At 55.8% G+C, this 18,185-nt stretch overlaps 1 protein-coding gene across 1 annotated transcript in view; it reads left to right on the top strand.

The window, feature by feature from the left end:
• CCDC88C (coiled-coil and HOOK domain protein 88C) overlaps positions 1-3,722 on the top strand; it is a 125,094-nt gene extending 121,372 nt beyond the window's left edge. Inside the window, exon 30 of the mRNA XM_028098298.2 lies at positions 1,336-3,722. Within this exon, the coding sequence (XP_027954099.1) occupies positions 1,336-2,358 (1,023 nt within the window). The 3' untranslated portion in view covers positions 2,359-3,722. The remainder of the gene's footprint in view (positions 1-1,335) is intronic.
• Positions 3,723-18,185: the final 14,463 nt, after the last annotated feature.

Here is an 18,185-nt window from a genome sequence, read left to right on the forward strand (position 1 = left end):
GATCCTTTGGGGGGGGGTCTCAAAATGTGCCCCCTGAGGGTGCACATCCAAGAATTAAAAACTCACCGCAGGGACCCAGGGACCTAGCCAGACAGCAGTAGGTGTTCATCCCTAGTCTGCTCTCTAGATGCAGGACCTGTTGGAAACCCTATGGTTTCAGCTTCCTTACCTATTAAAAGATTGTTTTAGTCCAACCTTAAACAGCCTTGCAAGGTTGCTTTGAAAATGAAGGGAGGTTTTGGTTTCTTGGTGATGATGCCTGTGGTTCTTAGCACAGTGCCTGGCACGCAGGAAGCACTCGAGAAATGGTTACTGTCAGTGTTAACATCGCAAGGTCTTACCACATCCTCCACCAAACTCTGTGGCTTTGAAGGAGTATCCAGTAGCAGTGTGTGTCTCTGTCAAGTTGAGCATCCAGCTGTTCCAGGGGCCAGGAGCTGTTGGCAGGTGCAGACGGCTTCTGAGCTCTGCTCCGCGCCCCCCCCCCACTCCCACCTGCCCCGTGAATGTATTTCCTTTCCCGGTTTGGCAGGGTCCATCACCCTAAGGAGGAACCTCCGTGTGGCTCCTCCAGGCTCTGAGGCCCTGACAGAAGGCTGAAGTTACCGAGCAGCATCACAGACCCCGGCCTGTGGTGGCTCTGTGTGTCTGCAGGGTGGTGGCTGGGGCGGGGTGGGGGGCGGGAGACGGTGCCTTGAGGGGAGCAGGCTGGTGGGCCGGGCCATCCCATGCCCTCCAGGCAGCCTCACTGTCCCGGGCAGTCTGCCCCCGTGCCTGCCTCTCACGTGTGGCAGTGGTCTGAGCGGCAGGCGGCGTTCCGGCCTTTTAGGAGCTGCTGCTGTTCTCCTTCCTCCATGGCCCGAGACAAAGCCCTTGCAGTGTGTCTGAGCACGGTGGGCTGGGCGAAGCAGGCGCAGGGCTGCCGGTCAGCTTCCGCTTCCTGCCGTGCCAGGTAGAACAGCAAGAGCCGATGGGAACGGTTGGTTGTGGTCGGGCTTATGGCCCTGACCTTGTGGCGTGGATGAGCTTTGCGGGAAGTCCTTTTCTTCTCAGATGTGTTTTCCTGTTTATAAAGTTAGGGGGTTGCCACAGTGGCGTCTGGGGTTCTCTCCCTGCTGATCCACGTATTGCCCCCCCCCAGTCCTGACTAGGGGCAGGTGTCTGTGTGGTGGGGCAACGTTTTACCTCGAAGAGGCCGAGCAGGAGCAGGAAATCTCAGTCCTGGCCACCTGCGCTGCCCAGGGGACATCCTGGGATGGGGGCTGTGGGGAGGGCTGTCCCAGCACCGGCCTGGCCCTCATGCCTACCTCTCAGTTCTTCCTCTCTTCCCCGTAGGACACTCCCGGTTGCCGGGATGACCTGCTAAGTGACTACTTCAGAAAGGCCAGCGATCTCCCAGCCATTGGAGGCCAGCCAGGACCACCTACCAGGAAAGAAGGGGCCAAGATGCCCACCAGCTTCGTGGCCCCTACCATCAAGATGGCCGTCAACACCTCTGAGGGGAAGCTGCTGAAGCCTGGGCAGTATGTGAAACCAAACTTCAGACCCGCTGAGGCCGAGGCCCTGCCCATTGTCCCCCCGAGACAGGTCCAGCCTCCTCAGAGCCTGTCTCTGGGCAGACCCCGGCAGGCCACGATGCCCCCAGCGTCCCACACGCCTGCCAGCCGGAGCACGTCCCTGAGCCGGGCCTTCAGCCTCGCCTCCGCCGACCTTCTCCGGGCCAGTGGGCCAGAAGCTTGCAAACAGGAAGCCCCTCAGAAACTGGGGGGTCCTGACAGCTCAGGGGGCAGAGAAACAGGCAGCCATGTCCTGCAAAGCCCCACACCCCCCAGCTCCCACAGCCTGGCCAGGGAGCGGACTCCACTTGTGGGAAAGACTGGCGGCTCTGGTCAGGGCCCAGCCCCCCGAAGCCGGCCCCCGGACATGAGGCGCTTCTCCCTGGCTCCCCCAAAGGAGGAGAGACTGGGCCCCCTGCAGCAGTCCGCCACAGCCCCAGCCATCGCCACTGGGGGTGGCGGTCCCTGCAGCAGCAGCAGCAGCTCCCAGACCCAGCACTTCCCAGCGGCCGCAGCACCGGCCACCAGGACCAAACCCCAGACGCCCCCGCACGCAGTGGAGGTGGCCACCATCGCCCCTGTCCGGGGGCCGCTCAGCCTCTCAGAGGGTGATGGGGTCCCCAGGCAAGGTCACAGTGAGGGGCTCCCTGCCAAGAGCCCGGGTAGGTCTCCTGACTTGGCTCCCCACATGAGCCGGGCCCCTGAGGACTTCAGCCGCGGAAGCAGCTTGAAGAGCACGCCCGCGTCCCCCGAGCCCGGTGGGGACCAGCAGACGGTGTGGTATGAGTACGGCTGCGTGTGACTCATCTGGCCCGGCAGCTCCTGGACCTTCAAACTACTGACTCACCTTCTAATTATGATGGCCTTCTCTTCTGTCTGCCTGTGGTGCCGGGAAAGGGTTTTCATGCGGACAGGGGTTCCTGGGCATCTGTCCTGCTTGTTTTGTTAACAAAAACACTGTGCCAAGCCCTAAGAGGATTACACTTTGTGTTTGTGTGTGTGTGTGTGTGTGTGTGTGTGTGTGTGTGTGTGTGTGTGTGTGTCCATCCATGTGTCCGTGTCCGTCCGTCCTGTATCTGTAGCCTCCAGCAACTGCTGTCTTTTGAACAAATCCAGCGTGGGGACACTCAGAGTACAGTGACGGAACTGACCACAGAGTCGACACTATTTGAGCGTGTCCCAGCAGAACGCTCGTTTGCAACTTGACCTCTCTCAAAGCATGCGTGTGTGTATGTGCGTGTGTGCAAACACACAGGTTCACATGGCCAAGCCCTCGTGGCTCTGGAAACTCCCTGCCCTCTTCCTAAAAGCCGTTCGACCCTAGGAGAAGTCCAGACTGGCCAAACTACAAAGAGCTTGCGGACCTTGGGGAGACCCCAGAATGAGGATTGCTGCTGAAAACCGGGAGTGTGGCCACGCCATTCCTGGGGGTCCCAAGCAATTCCCTTTTACCCCAGGGCCGAGGTCCCCTTCCAGGCAGGTGGCAGGTGGCCTCGGGCTTTGGCCACCCGCCTGCTGCCGGTTCCTGGGCTCTGCACGGGTGGGCTCTGGGGGCCCCACGGAGCCCTGCCTTCCCTGGCTCGCTCTTCTACGAACACTGGATCTGCTGGGGCTGGGGGCCAGGGCAGAGAGAAGCACCTGCCTCAGCCCCCTCCCAGCAAGTGTGTCGTGTACAGAGGGGAAGTGTGTGCGGGAGCAGGGTGCAAGCTTGCCTAGTAACGTGGCTGCAGCCTCTGCACTTCCCCAATCTCGGATGAGAGACTGATTTATTATTTCTGAATAACTTCTTGGGGTAGAAACCAAATTTCTTTTAATATATTACATATATACGTACACACTCCTGGGAAATCTATGTACTTTGAGGGGGATCTATTTATGTTCCACTGGGAGTCTCTCAGGAATCTTATCTGCTGCTTTGTGTATTTGGTCAGATTCCTGACAGACGTTTTGTTTTCTGTTTAGTAAAGGTGCTCTTTCTGGGATGTACTAAACCTGGTGGTTTTTTTTTTTTTTTTTGAGGGTTTTTTTCTTTTCTTTTGATTTAATATACTGAGAAAGAAATGGGACTGTTAAGATCAGTTGTAGGAGTGCTTTGGGTTGTGTGTTAAGCAGCCGTTCATTCTGGAGCACAAGGGCAGGGTGGTAATAAAATGCAACGGCAGAGAATCGAGTCCTGGTTTTTCTCACCGGGCGGTGCTGGCGGCATGGGACCGGCCGCCAGGGGCTCTCCCGGCGCCCTGCTTCACCTCAGAGAGTCTTCCCGGCCATCGGAACCCACCGCTCCCTTTGCCCCCAGGTCAGAGGACACAAAAGAGCAAGGTTTTCGTGCTCACCATGCAACGGCTTTTTCCCAGACTTGCGTTTATGTTCAGCTGGTAAGAGTTGGACCCCATTTTGGTGTGGCATTCATCCCGTTGACAGCAGCTCAGCTTCAGCTGGTCCTTTGGGTTTTCTCAAGGCTACTCAACTAGGAAGGGCCAGATCTGGAATTTAGAGCTCCGGGACCTCAGTTCAGAAGCTTAGGTCAGATGGAGGGAGGGAGGCCGGCATAGACATACCCACACATGACAAGATCTTTCTTCAAATGCTTCTCTGTCTAGCGGCTTCCTCAGTGTCTCCTCCCTCCCTCCCTGAACTTTAAGAGGCCCCCTCCTGCCCCCTCGCCCGTCCTTTCTGGAGCTCTGCAACCTGGGGCGTGTGACCGCTCAGTGGGAGCTGCCATCCGCCACGCCTGGGCCCAACTGAGCAGCGGCGTCCTCCTGTGCCAGGGTCTGACACCTGGCCAGTTACTCCTTGAACTTAGCCTGTGAATCTCTGCCCTCTGGAGCATCTCTTCAGTGCTCACACTTGCCAGCCCTTCATTCATTCACTCATTCCTTCCACAGACTCATTGAAAGCGAAGGTGTGGAATATTAGCCATCGGGAAAAAAATGAAATCTTGGGGCACCTGGGTGGCTCGGTCGGTTAGGCGTCTGCCTTCAGCTCAGGTCATGATCCCGGGGTCCTGGGATCGAGTCCCGCGTCGGGCTCCCTGCTCCGCGGGGAGCCTGCTTCTCCTCATGCTTCTCCCTCTCCTCCTCCCCTGTTCCCGCTCTCTCTCCATCTGTCAAATAAATCTTTAAAAAATGAAATCTTGCCATTTGCAATGACGTGGATGGAACTAGAGAGGGTATTATGCTAAGCGAAATAAGTCAGAAGGACAAGTATATGATTTCACGCATATGTGGAATTTAAGAAAAAAGGAGCAGAGAGGAAGGGAGGGAAAAATAAAACGACAAAATCAGAGAGGGAGACAAACCATAAGAGACTCTTAACCACAGGAAACAAACAGGGTTGCTGGAGGGGAGAGGGTTGGGGGGATGGGGTAACTGGGTGACAGGCATCAAGGAGGACACGTGATATGATGAGCACTGGGTGTTCTGTGCAACTGATGAATCACTGACCTTTACCTCTGAAAGTAATACACTATATGTTAATTGTACATAAAATTTAAAAGAAAGAAAAAGCTAAGGCGCTAGGTCCTAGAGGCTTCCCTTTCCACGCACCCCCAGGGCTAGCCGAGTGTTAGCCACTCCTGAGCTTGAGGCCTGAAGTCACACCTGCTGCCCGATCCCCCTACCTGGGCCCGCAGGCCTCGGCTTCTCTGCCTGGCCGCCCCCACCCCTCCGGCTCCCCTAGCGCATCCAAGGGCAAGCTGTCCTGCAATCACAAAGATCAGAAGCCCATGATGCAGGCTTGGCCTGCGTCCTTCCTCTCTCTCCGCACCCCACATGTTAGGTCACAGCCTGGGCTGAGAATGGGTCTGGAATCCGCACCTCCCCCCTTTATCTCAGCCAGCTCTTCTCATCCCGGGTCACACACACACCTGGCCCTGGGGTTTGGCCGTAGCTGCCTGCCTCAGAAAACTTAGCCTTCATGGCACCTCTCAGGGCCTTCACCCCAGGTGACCTTTTGGACCCTTACCCCCCTGCCTACCTCCACACTAGCCACGCCCAGCCCGTTGTGGCCTCGGTGCTCTCTGCATGGCTCATTTGAGGTGCACCCAGCCCTCATATCATTCCCTCCTCTCTCCCCAGACAGGCTCATGCACATCCACAATTTTAATTACAGTCTGTTCCCAGAAGGCTCCAGACATCTCCAGCCCCAGCCTCTCCTTGGAACCTCCAGACCTGACTTGTGTTTCCAGCTTGGATGTCCCAAAGACGCCTCCCACTCAGAATGCTCAACATGCAGGTCACCGTCCTCCCCAACCAAAGTCTCTATGTTCCCCATCTTGTCCTGTCCCCTGACATCTAGACGGTATTCAGTATCCCCTTCCTTCCCCATGTCCTACCCGTCACTTCATCAGCTGGTTCCAGCTCGGACACCTCGCTCACATTCACAGCCAACCCCAGGCAATGGTTCCCCCTGGGCAGCACCACAGGGTCCTGCTGCTGAGCGGGGCATCCCAAATCATGCCCCTCCCGAGCTCCAGGCCCCCACCCTCTGCACTGGCCTGGGAGATGTGTGACCTGGTGTGACCTGGAAGGAGCCAACTGACAGCTGGTATTCATGCCCCTAGCTCAGGGGTGAGGTCTGCCTGGAAAGAGATGTGGGATCATCTCTGGGACAAGAGGGGCTCACCCTGGGTAGAACACCAAAGTGAGAAAATGAGAGAGCATAGGACAAACCTTGGGAAGCATCCGGCCAGTGTTAAATATCCAGCCAAATATTTATCAACCAACTGGGGAAAGAGGAGAGAATGTGTGTGTGCGTATAAAGTTTTGCTGATATAAAGATGTGTAACAAAATTTACAAATAATAAAATGTAACACAATCCACACAGCCAATTGCTTCTCTTAGAAAGCTCTCAATGATTTTTGCCAAACTGGTGTATTTACAGCCAACCTCTGCTGGTGACTGACGGATACGTGTAGTTCCGGCAGGAATGTTGGTTCGTATTTGCCTTTGTGAACCAGTAAGAACAAAGTGAAACAAGCCAAAGATGCGAGAGTCAGAACTTCACTCCCTTGTGGATGACAGGGTGACTGCTCCATCATGCAGTAGTTCTGAAGGCAGTACGAGAGAATTTCCTCAGTCTCCCCACTGTTCACATTGTGTTGGCTACAAACACAGCTTACCCGCCATTATATGCACCCCAGACCCACTTTTACGTTTAATCTTCACTCTTAACATTTTCTCCATCATTTTCTTAAGTCTAGACACTAGACACTGAAGAAAACATACATCAAGCCTTGATTGGGAATATTTGCCAGTTTCTGGGGTGTAAATACTCTCACCCCAGCCGATTCCAAGCTGCTGACATGACCTCCGGAAGCTCGGCCTTGGGAAGGGATGTGCAAAACCTCCCCCCCCACCCACACACACACCTATAGAGTGGGTGTAAATAACCTCAAGAGTATAGGAAACAGTAAAATAATTACGAAGTGGCAAATTTTATGTATTTATTATCTTTGCTTTTAAAATATAGTATTTAATCATAGGTGTACAGAAGTCAGTTTTCAGTGATGACTATTTAACAAAGGGCTTGCAAAATCCCTGCACACCACCTGTTTAGGGATGCACTGAAAAAGCAGAGACAGAACAACTGAGAAGTGACCAAAGGAGAAGGAGGAACCTGTGAACGGCTGACCACCTACTCCCCATTGGCATGTGTGGACCCTCTTCTTCCTGCACCGGGCGCACTGAGCCCCCGCTGGAGGCTGGAAACTCTGCCCCGGGCCGCTGGCTCTCCTCCCATCTCCACTCCTTGCCCTTCTGCGGGCGCGGGGGCGGGGGGGGGGGGGTTGCAGAGGGAACGAGTGGGCCTGAGGAAAGCGCATCACCTCTGCCTCTGTCTAGTGGCGCGGTGAACACCCTGAGGTCAGGCAGGAGCCTGGGGCGTCCTGGCAGGCCTGGCACGTGCCTGGGGACGCGCGCGGAAGGGTCGAGGTAGCACTCAGACCCGTCCTCCCTTTCCCAAGCTCTGGCTTCTTGGCCCAGCCCACTGAGGTTAAGTTTACGGGGGAATCACATGGCCCCGGCCAAGCCGGCCACCTGCCACCCCCACCCCCCATCCCCTCTCCCAAGAGACCCCTAATGAAGAGAGGGGAGGAAGGCTCTGGGCCCCGCGAGACTGGGAGCGCAGCGGCTCTGGAGCAATGGGTCTGGAAGCCGCCCCTCCGAGCCCCCGCCCCCTCCACCTCCTCCCGAGGCGGCGCGCCAGCGGGAGCAGGTGCGCAGGGCCGCCCGCCCCACGCCCCCCCCGCCCGTCCCCGGCGTCCTCCCCCCCCCCCCCCCCCCGGGCCTCCGCTCCTGCCCGCCGCGGTCCGCGCTCAGCCGCGGCCCGGCTTCCTGCGCCCGGCACCCGAGAGAGGTGAGTGCGCCGGGGCCGCTGGGGTTTGGGCCGGGGCAGCGGGGCAGGTAGTGCGGGCATGGCCGGTCGAGGGGACCGCTGGACCTTCAGCAAGGCCGGCTCCCGGACATCTCCTGCGGCGGAAAATTCAAAATCCGGTCTCCGGATAAAGGCCTTTGTGGGGAGTGGAGGAGGAGAAGGGCTGGGAATTAGGTCCCTGTCATTCCAAGGTCCATACTGATAGTGCTCTGGGGCCCAGGGACCTACCACCCAGAAGGTGTGTCACGAGGGTGGCATTTGGGGAGGTGGGCAGCAGGCCAGAGGGGGCTGCCCTGCCCAGGGGTCCCTGGGGTGGGGGCAAATCTCAAAAGGCCAACACCATTCACGTCCTCTGGGGACATGCCCTGACCCTGTATATCTGCTGCTAAGGTGTCCCCCCCCCCGGCCCCTCCCCCCCCCCCCCCCCCGCTCCCCAAGAGCGCTGGGGGCCGAGTCCAAGGACCAGGTCCCAGGCTGGAGACTTTGCTGATGGGGAGGTGGGAGAGAGCAAACTAACACCTACCAAATGCTTGCTGGTGCTAGTGCCTCTCCGGCAGCATCTCCCACCTGTCTCAACCGCTCCCCCGCTCCATTCCTTATCACTCATTCAGCAAATGGGCCCTCTGCCAGGCTGAAACCCAGGATGGAGGGAGCTGGTCCCTGCCCATCCAACTCACACTCTAGCTGGGGAGACAGGCTATAATTCAAGGAGTAACTGGCAGAAAGTCCACCATGCTTCTCTTTCCTGCCCTAAATGATCAGAATCTAAGGCAATATTATCCCTGCACTGATGAGAAATTCTTAAGACCACACCATCAGTACTCCCAGGACCCCTTCTGTATCGACAGCACCATACACACCAGTCACTGGGAGGATTCCCAGGATGCCGCCTCATCCCCTTGTGGGTTTCAGTTTAAAAGTCACCTCTTCCAGGAAGGCTACCCGGACTGCCCTCCTCTTGATCAGGTACTCTGGCCTTCCCTGCCCATCAGCCGCTACTCACAGGTGTTATCAGAGTATTGTCATTGCTGTGTCAATCCTAGCTTTCCCTCCGAACTCAGCCACTCAAGTTCCATTTTATTATACACATAATATTTTTATTGAATATTTTTACTTTGGAAACTGGATTATGGCAGAACCTCTATTCGTGAAACAGGCACTTGAAACCTAATCTCTTGCTATCACTATTTTCAGATCTTCCCCTAGGCTGCTTCACAGCTTCTCCGGCAGAGTCCATCAATTTTTTTGGTACCTTGGGCACAAGCCCTGACACCCCAGAATGACCCCTGGGGCCCCTGGCTGAGGACAAAGAGAACCTATATTCTGAAGAGAGGACAGGGACCAGGGCCCCCTCCTTCTCCACTCCTCCAGGGCCTGACGCCCTCACTGTGTTGGGGGCAGGAGGGAGACCGGCATCTTGGTCCCATCATGCAGCCGTCCCCCAGCCATGTCCCCTCACTGTTGGTCATCTCTTCTCTCTGGCCAGCCTGCACTGGCCCTGATGGTGCCTGATGGGTGGCCCCTCGGGGGTACAATGCAAAAGGTCCTCTGGGGCCTCCCCACTGTCCGGATCCCTGACACGGGTGCCTTGGCTCCAGTACCATCTCCTTGTGCCCCCTTGGCTCCGGCCCCACCAGACAGCCCTCTGGGAACTTAGCTCCTGTCCGCCACGCCAGCTTGCATGACACACAGAGGACGTGCAGGCCACTCACTGCCCCCTGGCTGGCTCCTGCCTCTCCCCAGGCTTCTTTTCTGCCTGACCAAAAAGGCACACTGAGCCCAGGAGCATGCCCCTGCCTGAGCAGATGGACTGCTGGGCTCCTCGCCCTGGAGCAGCCCAACCGCACTCCATGAGAATTCGCTTGGAGAATCTCAGCCTCCCGGTGGCTCACCCTCTGATCCCAGTTCCTGCTTGTCCTCCCCAGCACTGCAGATGTGGGTCAGGGGCTGCAGAACAGGAAGTGGAAGTCCTAAGGAACAGTCAGGCCCATTGCTTCGGGGCACCCTGGGTGCCCCTCTTTGTCTTCAACTGGGCCCCAGTGCTCAACTCCAGGAGGGGGAACCCCCCTCCCACTCATGGTTCTATGACACTTAAATACCCTTATTTTTAAAAAAGGAAATTGTGTTCCACTTGCAGAAGTGGAAAATCAGTACCCTCTGCCACAAAAGTAAGGTAATTAAACAAATAAAAACAAGGAAAACCAAGCAGTGTTGGTTCTAAACTTAGATCAGCACCTACTGCTTGCAGAACACACCTGAGGCTAGCTTACAAAGGGAGATTAACAAGAGTTAAGAACTAAAGGCACACTAACACCCAGCTGAGACTTTCTCCTTAGTGCAGTAAAACAGGTTAAGAGAGAATTAGATAAGGAATAACAAAATACATGGCTAAACTTCTATCAGTCGGCACCTACTGAGTACAGAGCATCACACAGAGCCTGAAGTGATGCAGAACAAGCCTTCAGTTTATCTATCCCTGAAGGGCCACTTCCTCCAGGAAGCCCACCCAGATGTGCCTGTACCTCTCCCGTTGTTAGGGTTGTCATGCTTTACTGTAATGGGGTATTGGCTTCCATTCCCAAGTATAAGTTGCGTAAGAGCCACCACCAGGTCTGTCTCACTTTACCACCCAGGTGTTGGGTCTGGAGCACGGGTGTTGAACAGATGAATGAATAATGAATGAATAACTGGGTTGACCTCCCTGACTTTGGTCTTGCTGGGCCCCCTCCAGCAATGCCTTTCCTTCCTCCTCCTCCTCCCTGCACAAAACTCCACACCTTCCATCCTTCAAGGCCCTGCTTGAGAGTCCAGCTTTTCCAGGAGGCCTTTTTCAAGCCACTGAGCACCCCCCCCCCCCGGGGTTCTCCTGCCCTTGAATATTCAGTGCCTAGCAGTGCCTGTGCCCAGGGGACATTCAGTTCCGTGGTCCAGTGTGTTCCCCACACCTGCACGGGACAAGCAGTATGGGTGACACCACAGAGGCTTCTTACCCACTGTGGAGTGACTCAGCATGGTCCCGCCTTCAGGGATGCTGCTGTGTTGGGTCTGGGCCGCTTGCCGTATGGTCCCCTGTGCTGCCGTAACAATCCCTATAAGCTTAGCGGCTTAAAACACAAATTTAAACTTACAATTCTGGAGGTCGGAAATGGGTCTCGAGCTGTCAGCACAGTGGAGTTCCTTTATGGAAGCTCTAGGAGAGAATCCATCTCATTTCCTTTTTCAGCTTCTAGTAGCCGCCTGCATTTCTTGACTGATGGCCAACTCCCATCCTCAAAGCTGACTATTGCTGGTTGTGTCTTTCCCACCCATGGAAAATCCAGGATACTCTCCTCATCGCAAGATCCTTAAATTAATCACACCTGCAAAGTCTCCTTTACAAAAAAAAAGATACATCTATTCATTTGAGAGAGCGAACTCGTGAGAGTGGGGGGAGGGGCAGAAGGAGAGAATCTCAAGCAGATCCACACCCTGCTGAGCGTGGAGCCAGACACAGGGCTCGATCCCGCCACCCATGAGACCTTGACCTGAGCTGAGCTGCCCAGGCGCCCCTGCAAGGTCCCTTCTGCCATGAAAGGCAACATATGCACAGGTCCCAGGGATTGGAACATTGGACATCTTTGAGGAGGGGCATTATTCAGGCTGCCGTAACAGCTGTCCCTGATAGTCAGAGGCCGCTGTGGCCGGTGGTATATTAATAACAACTGATGTTTACTGAACATTTACTCTGGGCCAGGGACCATTCTGAGCACATTCTCCCAACACTCTGAGGTGGGTGCCACTGTTATTACCCTCACTGAACAGGGGAGGCGCTGAGAGATTAAATAACTTGGCACATGGCAGAGCTGGGATTTGAACCCAGGCACTCTGGCTCCCCCGTGTGCATCCTCCTAACCTTGGGGCCTCACCTCCAGGATCCCAGCCCACAGCCTGGGAGAGGCCGGGCAGGGTCTGAAGCCCAACACAGAGGGAGAATTTTCACTGAGATTTTCTGGGCGAGGCTCCATCTGGGTCACAAATTCTCTGCCAGTCCCCTCCCGTGTCAGCCCTTCGTCGACCCCATTAGAGGCACCTAAGCCTATCCCGGGGAGCAGCAGGGAGCTTCCAGTGGTTCTTGTTAGGGGCTCCAGGCAGGTGAGCTCGGAAGAGCTCCTGGATGCCACCTACCAGTCAGATTCACCTCTGCCCTGCCCCCACGCTCACACCCCAATCATATGATCCCCACAGGAAACAAAGAAACAAACCAAAGAAAGTAAACCACATTTCCCTAGCTCGCCATAATGAAGAAGCCTGCCTGCATACCTGAGCCAGAGGGGAACACACAAGCCTTCCACAGGCACTGGATGGAGAGGGGTGCCCTAACACCTATTGAGGAGGCAGTGGGGCAGGCATATTTCTAAGAGTTTTTATACTCATTGACTGCAACAACCCTGTGAGGTACTGTTATTATCCCCATTTTACAGATAAGGGAACTGGGGCAGAGAGCAGTCATGTAACTTTCCGAGGTCACGCAGCCAGTATGGAGAGCCACGATTTGATCCATTCTCCATAAGCAGGCGAACCAAGGGCAGAGACTGGTCAGGGCTGGTTGAGCAGTCGCAGCCTGACCCACTCTACGTCAGTCAGCCAAGCCCCCTTTTGTGCCTTCCCAGCATAACCTGCTCTCTTTGCACCTGCTAGGCTGGGCCCCTGGTTTCTAGGTCAATGGATTTCTTGAGAGCACTTTTATATTTCATGCTTACAGCGATCTTCATTATTACGCCCATATTTAAAGGAGGAAACACAGGCTGCAGGGAGGCTGAAAAACTTGGCAGAGCACTCCCAACCAGAAAGCAACAGGTTTGGGATTTGAACCCAGACCTTCAGATGCTACCCCCTCTCCAAACTGCCTGAGCTTGAGCAAGCCTCGCCTGAAGGCCTCTTCCAGAAGTCTGCAGCCCAGCCAGGCACGCAACAGGGTTTCCCCAGCGTGCCAGATGTATGTGCTCACACTTCGTCTGGACTTGCACTCCCTCTCCACCAGACTCAGAGTTTCCTGCCTTCGGGTGGCCACATTAGTCACACTCTGTCTGAGAGCCCAAGGATTATCTGAGTGGGAGCGGAAACAGCAGTTGTGTTCATCAGGTCACTCTGATTAATCAGTTCAGGCCCAAACCTGCTGGAGTGTGGTTGATGCCAGGGAAAGAGAATTCTCAGAAAAACCATCTTCTTGCTGCTTGAAACTGTCCAGGGACGAGCTTGACTCTGCAGTGGCAAGCATTTCTCAAAAAGAAAGTCAGACACACCAAAATGAGCAGCTAGGGGGCTCACAGCGACAGGAAGCACAGGGCCAGGGAGTCTGCAAGAGGCAGAGGAAGCAGAGGCTCATTCTGTTATTCAGGGGGCTAAAGACAGATTTCCTCTGAGGCTGGCCAGCTGTGCTAAGTGGAAGAAGGAACTGGAAAAAACAGTAATTTTTTTTAAAGTGGATAATCTGTGCACATTCTAAGCTATGCGCATATTCTTCCATTAGTGCGAGTTTACAGTGAAGAGGCCTCTGGTCCAGTCAGAGCCTTGGCAGGAAGAAGAGGCACCGTCAGGCAGGGTGACCAAGGAGAGGTTAACCTAGGCATGGTTTTTCAAAAGCGTGGGTACCCGGGCCCAGCTTCTCAGGGGAGCTGTCCCTACCCCAGGCTGGAGGAAGAAGAGGGAGGAGCCACACAGGACAAGGGCTCCAGCTGCAGCTAAAGGCAGGCAGCCAGCCTGGCAGGCGAGGGATACTCCCTCCTCACTCTCCTGCTGCCCTCTGATCGCAGTTGGTGCCTCCCATTGGCCAAACCCAACAGAAGCCTCCCATTGGCCAAACCCAACAGAAGCCTCCCATTGGCCAATCCCAACAGAAGCCTCCCATTGGCCAAACCCAACAGAAGCCTCCCATTGGCCAAACCCAACAGAAGCCTCCCATTGGCCAAACCCAACAGAAGCCTCCCATTGGCCAAACCCAACAGAAGCCAGAGGGCAAGGGAGGCCAGTGATCCAACCCATGGAGTTAGGACGGAGATAGGCAGAGAGTGGATGTGGATGGGCTGATAAAAAGTCCTCGGCACACTTCTGGCCCTGGTATGACAATCTCTTTCCTCCATCCCCTCTACTGCCATTTCTGAGCACCTACGGGCCTTCCCTAACCAGACACTGGGAGAATGCAAAGGCCAAGACCGAAAAACCCAGGGGAGGCTGGAAAAGAAGCAGTGGACGTCAATGTCACTTATGCCAGGTATGGAGAAATTCTGCCCACGTCTCTGGAGTCCAGCCCATTGTGGGAGATGATTGCTGTGGGCAAGAAAGACAGTTAATTAGTGCAGTGTCTCAAATCAGCATTCTAGGAGCATGGGCCATAATTTGCCATCCCCTAGAACCAGGAAGGTTCTGGAAAACAATGCATGCTTCATTTTAACTTAGTGAGCTGTTTGTTGTTTACAAGGCCAATGCCAGGTTTTATTTACAAAAGAACAAATTCTGCTGCCCCTGCCAAGGACTGGATATCTTAACACCGAGAAGCACAGCACAAGGTGACACTGTAGGCAGCACGATGAATCTCTTTGCTTCTCCAAATCTAGCATCTTCTTAGGGAGAGCATGGCCAGAGATGCCAACCCTTTTTCCACTGGCCAATTCTGCATCTTCAAGTAACTAGTATAGGTGCCATGCTGTTCTAGCTCTAAAAAGTGAAGCACGAGTCCAAACGGAGCTTGTTTTAATTGAAGAGTATTTACACTTGTAAAAGGTTCTGGGTTTAGAGATCCATAAACAGAGAACAGAGACTGCATGCTAGAAAGAGATAGGCAGGGAGAGAGGGGGCCACCATCTGAGAAGTTACAATGTGTATGCCACCCCCCCAACTGTGAATCTGGCAGCCCCCACAAGATTCACTTTGTAACAAACTTTCTACATGGCATGCATTGTTTGTACCCTTGGGAGCCAGAATCCTGGATCTGGCAACTGAAGATGGGGCTTTAAAACACCCCACTTCTCTCCTGGGGGGACAGGATGAGGCAGATCATAGTTGCTGCAAGCAGCAGCTTCAGTTAGGACTCTATTCAAGTCCTGGTTCAGACACTCAGCACTGAGTGGCCTCGGGCAATTCACTGAACCTCAGTTTCCTGATCTGTAAAATGGAAAGAAGAAAACTACTTGTTGGGATTCAAAGAGACCATTCATAAGCACTAGGGACACAGTAAGTGTTCAAAAGATAAGAGCCATATATAAGAGGGCATGCGGCGGGGGCAGTAACAGCGAACATCCATTGAGCCCTAATATCTGCTGGGTGGCGAGCTAAGGGCTTTGCCTGATTTAATCGTGAAATCACCTCAACTCCCTTTTGAAGCAGTGTCCCCGTTTCACACATGAGGAACTAGGCACAGAGAGTTTGAGGGATTTATCCAAGGTCGTCCTACTAGTAGGTAGCAGAGCTGGGGCTCCAACCCTAGACACTCTGGCTTTTGAAGGCAAACTCTGATGTGCATTTTTATGGCATGCATAATTAATCCAGACAACTCCATTTGTGAACATTTTGCAAGAAGGAGGAATGTCAAAATGAGGACAGCCTCTGAGAAGAGCTTGCCAGGAGGTTCTTGCTGCCCTCTGCTCTCCCTGCCCCGCCCCCAGCCAGGGTATCTTCTCCCCGCTTGTCCAGGTCCATCTCCCTCCAGAGACTCACCGAGGGGCCCAGTCACAAAGCAGGCAGTTTTGAGTCACCCGGAGGGCTTAGCCGAAGGTGAGACATCGACTTCTCTCTTTACCTCTCTGCCTGCTCCATCCTAACCCCCCGACCACGGGTCCTAACGACCATAACGGCACAAGATTCCGCAGACGCCCGCAGGGACCACTCCCAGACATTCATTTCACAAATAGGAATGGGGTGCTCTCCTCTGAGCCAAGCGCTGGGCCAGGAGTGAGTGTCCTGCAGAGAGACAGCTGGGTGCCAGTGACCCCAGTGGATGGTGCGAAAGATGCTGGGAAGGGAGCCAAGCGAGCACCGCACAACTGAGAGCCAAGAAGGCTTGACAGGGGAAGTGACCTTTGGGTCTCAAAACTGGGGCTGGAGTTCAGGAGATGGGGACAGGAGTTCTTTTGAGTGGAGAGGGACACAGAGTTAAGATCTGCGGGTATGAAAGAGCAGAGGTGCTGAAGGAACAGCTAAGCGTAGCTTGGGGTAGGATGCTGGCTCCGGACTCACCTGCCTGGGTTCGAATGTCAGTGCCTCCACTTACTACCTGTGTGACCTCGGGCTCATTAGTTGACCTCTCTGTGCCTCACCCCCCCCGGCCACGTGCAAAATGGGGATGATAACAGTAGGTACCTAGTAGAGTGGCGAGGATCCGACGAGTTCCGTGCATCTAAGTGCTTGGCACAATGCCTGGCACACAGTGAGTGCTCAACCCTGCAAAGCTCTGGCTACTGTTACTGCTGTTCTAGGGTGTTTGGGGCAGGCCGGAAGGCAGGTGGCCTTAATGCCTCCTTGAATTCCCAACAAAACCAGCAGGAGGTCCTCCTCTGTGTCGTGCATGGCCACCCATGACTCAGGCACACTCAGGCGGGGGGACGGGGGAGGGGGGGAGGAAACACCAGGGCTGGGATTCAGGAGGCAGCAAACCTAGGCTGGGCCGCTGGGACTGAGGTCAGGGGAGCTGGAGAGAGGCTCGGGGCAGCAGCGGCGGGATTGCACTTCCTGAGTGGCTACCGATGTGCTGGCGCCGCGGATAAGGACGTGAAAAGTACAGAAAGGTGCTTGCCGGGCTCTTGTCTCAGCTTACCCAGGGATGTGGCGGAGAAGGACCCTTGTCCTTTTGCAGGCAAGGCCAGTCTGAGCCCACACTCGGGGACACAATGGTAGTGGGGGTGGGGAGTGCTGTACCTCTAGGACAGGTCTGAGCGACTGTGGTTCTTCCCGGCAGGCGCCTAGCCTGTGGCCTGTGGTCAGTGACGGGCAGGGCAAGGACCCGCAGGACTGGGTGCGCCCGACGGGGGTGAGGAGGGGAAGGGGGAGAGGATGGGGAAAATCGGGGCACCACGAGGAGGAGGGCCTGGCCAGGAAATGGACCCGCCAGCGTTCCCAGACCACCTCTGCCAGCAACCGGAGGACGCAGCGCCCACCTTGCTTGCTGCGCGCTGGCCCTAGGAGCGGGCGCGGACAACGCGCGGGGTAACTGCGACCGGCACCCTGGCCCTTCACCGCGCAGGTATGTGTCCCCCGGAGCCAGGCCTCTTCCTCTCGCCACGGTCGGGGTCGGTCGGTCGTGGGGTCCCTGGCGCACCAGGAAACCGCCTGCGCACAGGCGAGCGGAGCGGACCGGGTCCTGGGCACTGGCAGCCAGGTCTGCGCCTTCCCCCGCACGGGCCCGTGGGGGCCACGTGTACGTGCGCGGGGCGCAGCGGCCCAGTGCGGGAGCGACGGCGTGCGCGCGTGTGTGCGCGGGCCAGGGGGGGGCCAGCGCGGGAGCGGCCGCGTGTGCGCGCGCGCGCGGGGCCAGGCGGAGGCGGCCAAGTGCGGGCGCGCCCCGGACGAGCACGGCGGGTGCCTAGCGGAAGAGGGCAGACGCGGCTGCGGCCAGGCCGGCCTGGTGTCTAACCCCCGCGCGCCGCGGGCGCGTCCCGGTCCCTCTCTGGGGTAGAAATGTCTCTGCCCCGCGGTTGCTGCCTGCTTTGGCAGCCACCCCCTCGGCTGGCTCTGTGGCCACCTGGTAATTACACACACACACACACACACACACACACACACACAGCTGACCTTTCCCAGATCGCGGCAGGCAGCACAGTGACACAAAGATTCGCCAGGTTTTCCTTTCCTTCCCCCGAAACTGCTCGGTGTCTCTTGAGTGAAGGGCAGGTGTCCGGCCCAGGGAAAGCTTGCCTGCGATTGGCCGAAGGAACGCCGGATGGGGTTGGCAAGGCCTCCTGCCTGGCAGTCGGTGGGCCCAGATTATCCTCAAGCTGGAGAACAGTGATATGGTGACCAAACGGCACAGGAAGACACTTTTGGATTTAGGAGGAGGGAGCACAGTCTTGGAGCCAGAGGCTCTGTGACTTTGGGCAGGTCACTTTCTGTGGCTGGGCCTCCGTGAAACAAATAACTATTAGCCATGGCCACCACATAGAGGGTCGTGAGGACAAAAGAGATGTGAGAATGGTCCAAATCTGAGGTGATGCGATTGTGTCTTCTGGCACAGGTAAGCTTTCAAAGAAAAGAAGGCAGGGAAAATTCCTGAACTTAACAGAGGACGT

The sequence above is a fragment of the Eumetopias jubatus genome, unplaced genomic scaffold (assembly GCF_037043125.1).
Source record: "Eumetopias jubatus isolate StellerSeaLion01/CBP00866 unplaced genomic scaffold, mEumJub1_p1.0 scaffold_7, whole genome shotgun sequence".
In the NCBI taxonomy this organism is placed as follows: domain Eukaryota; kingdom Metazoa; phylum Chordata; class Mammalia; order Carnivora; family Otariidae; genus Eumetopias; species Eumetopias jubatus.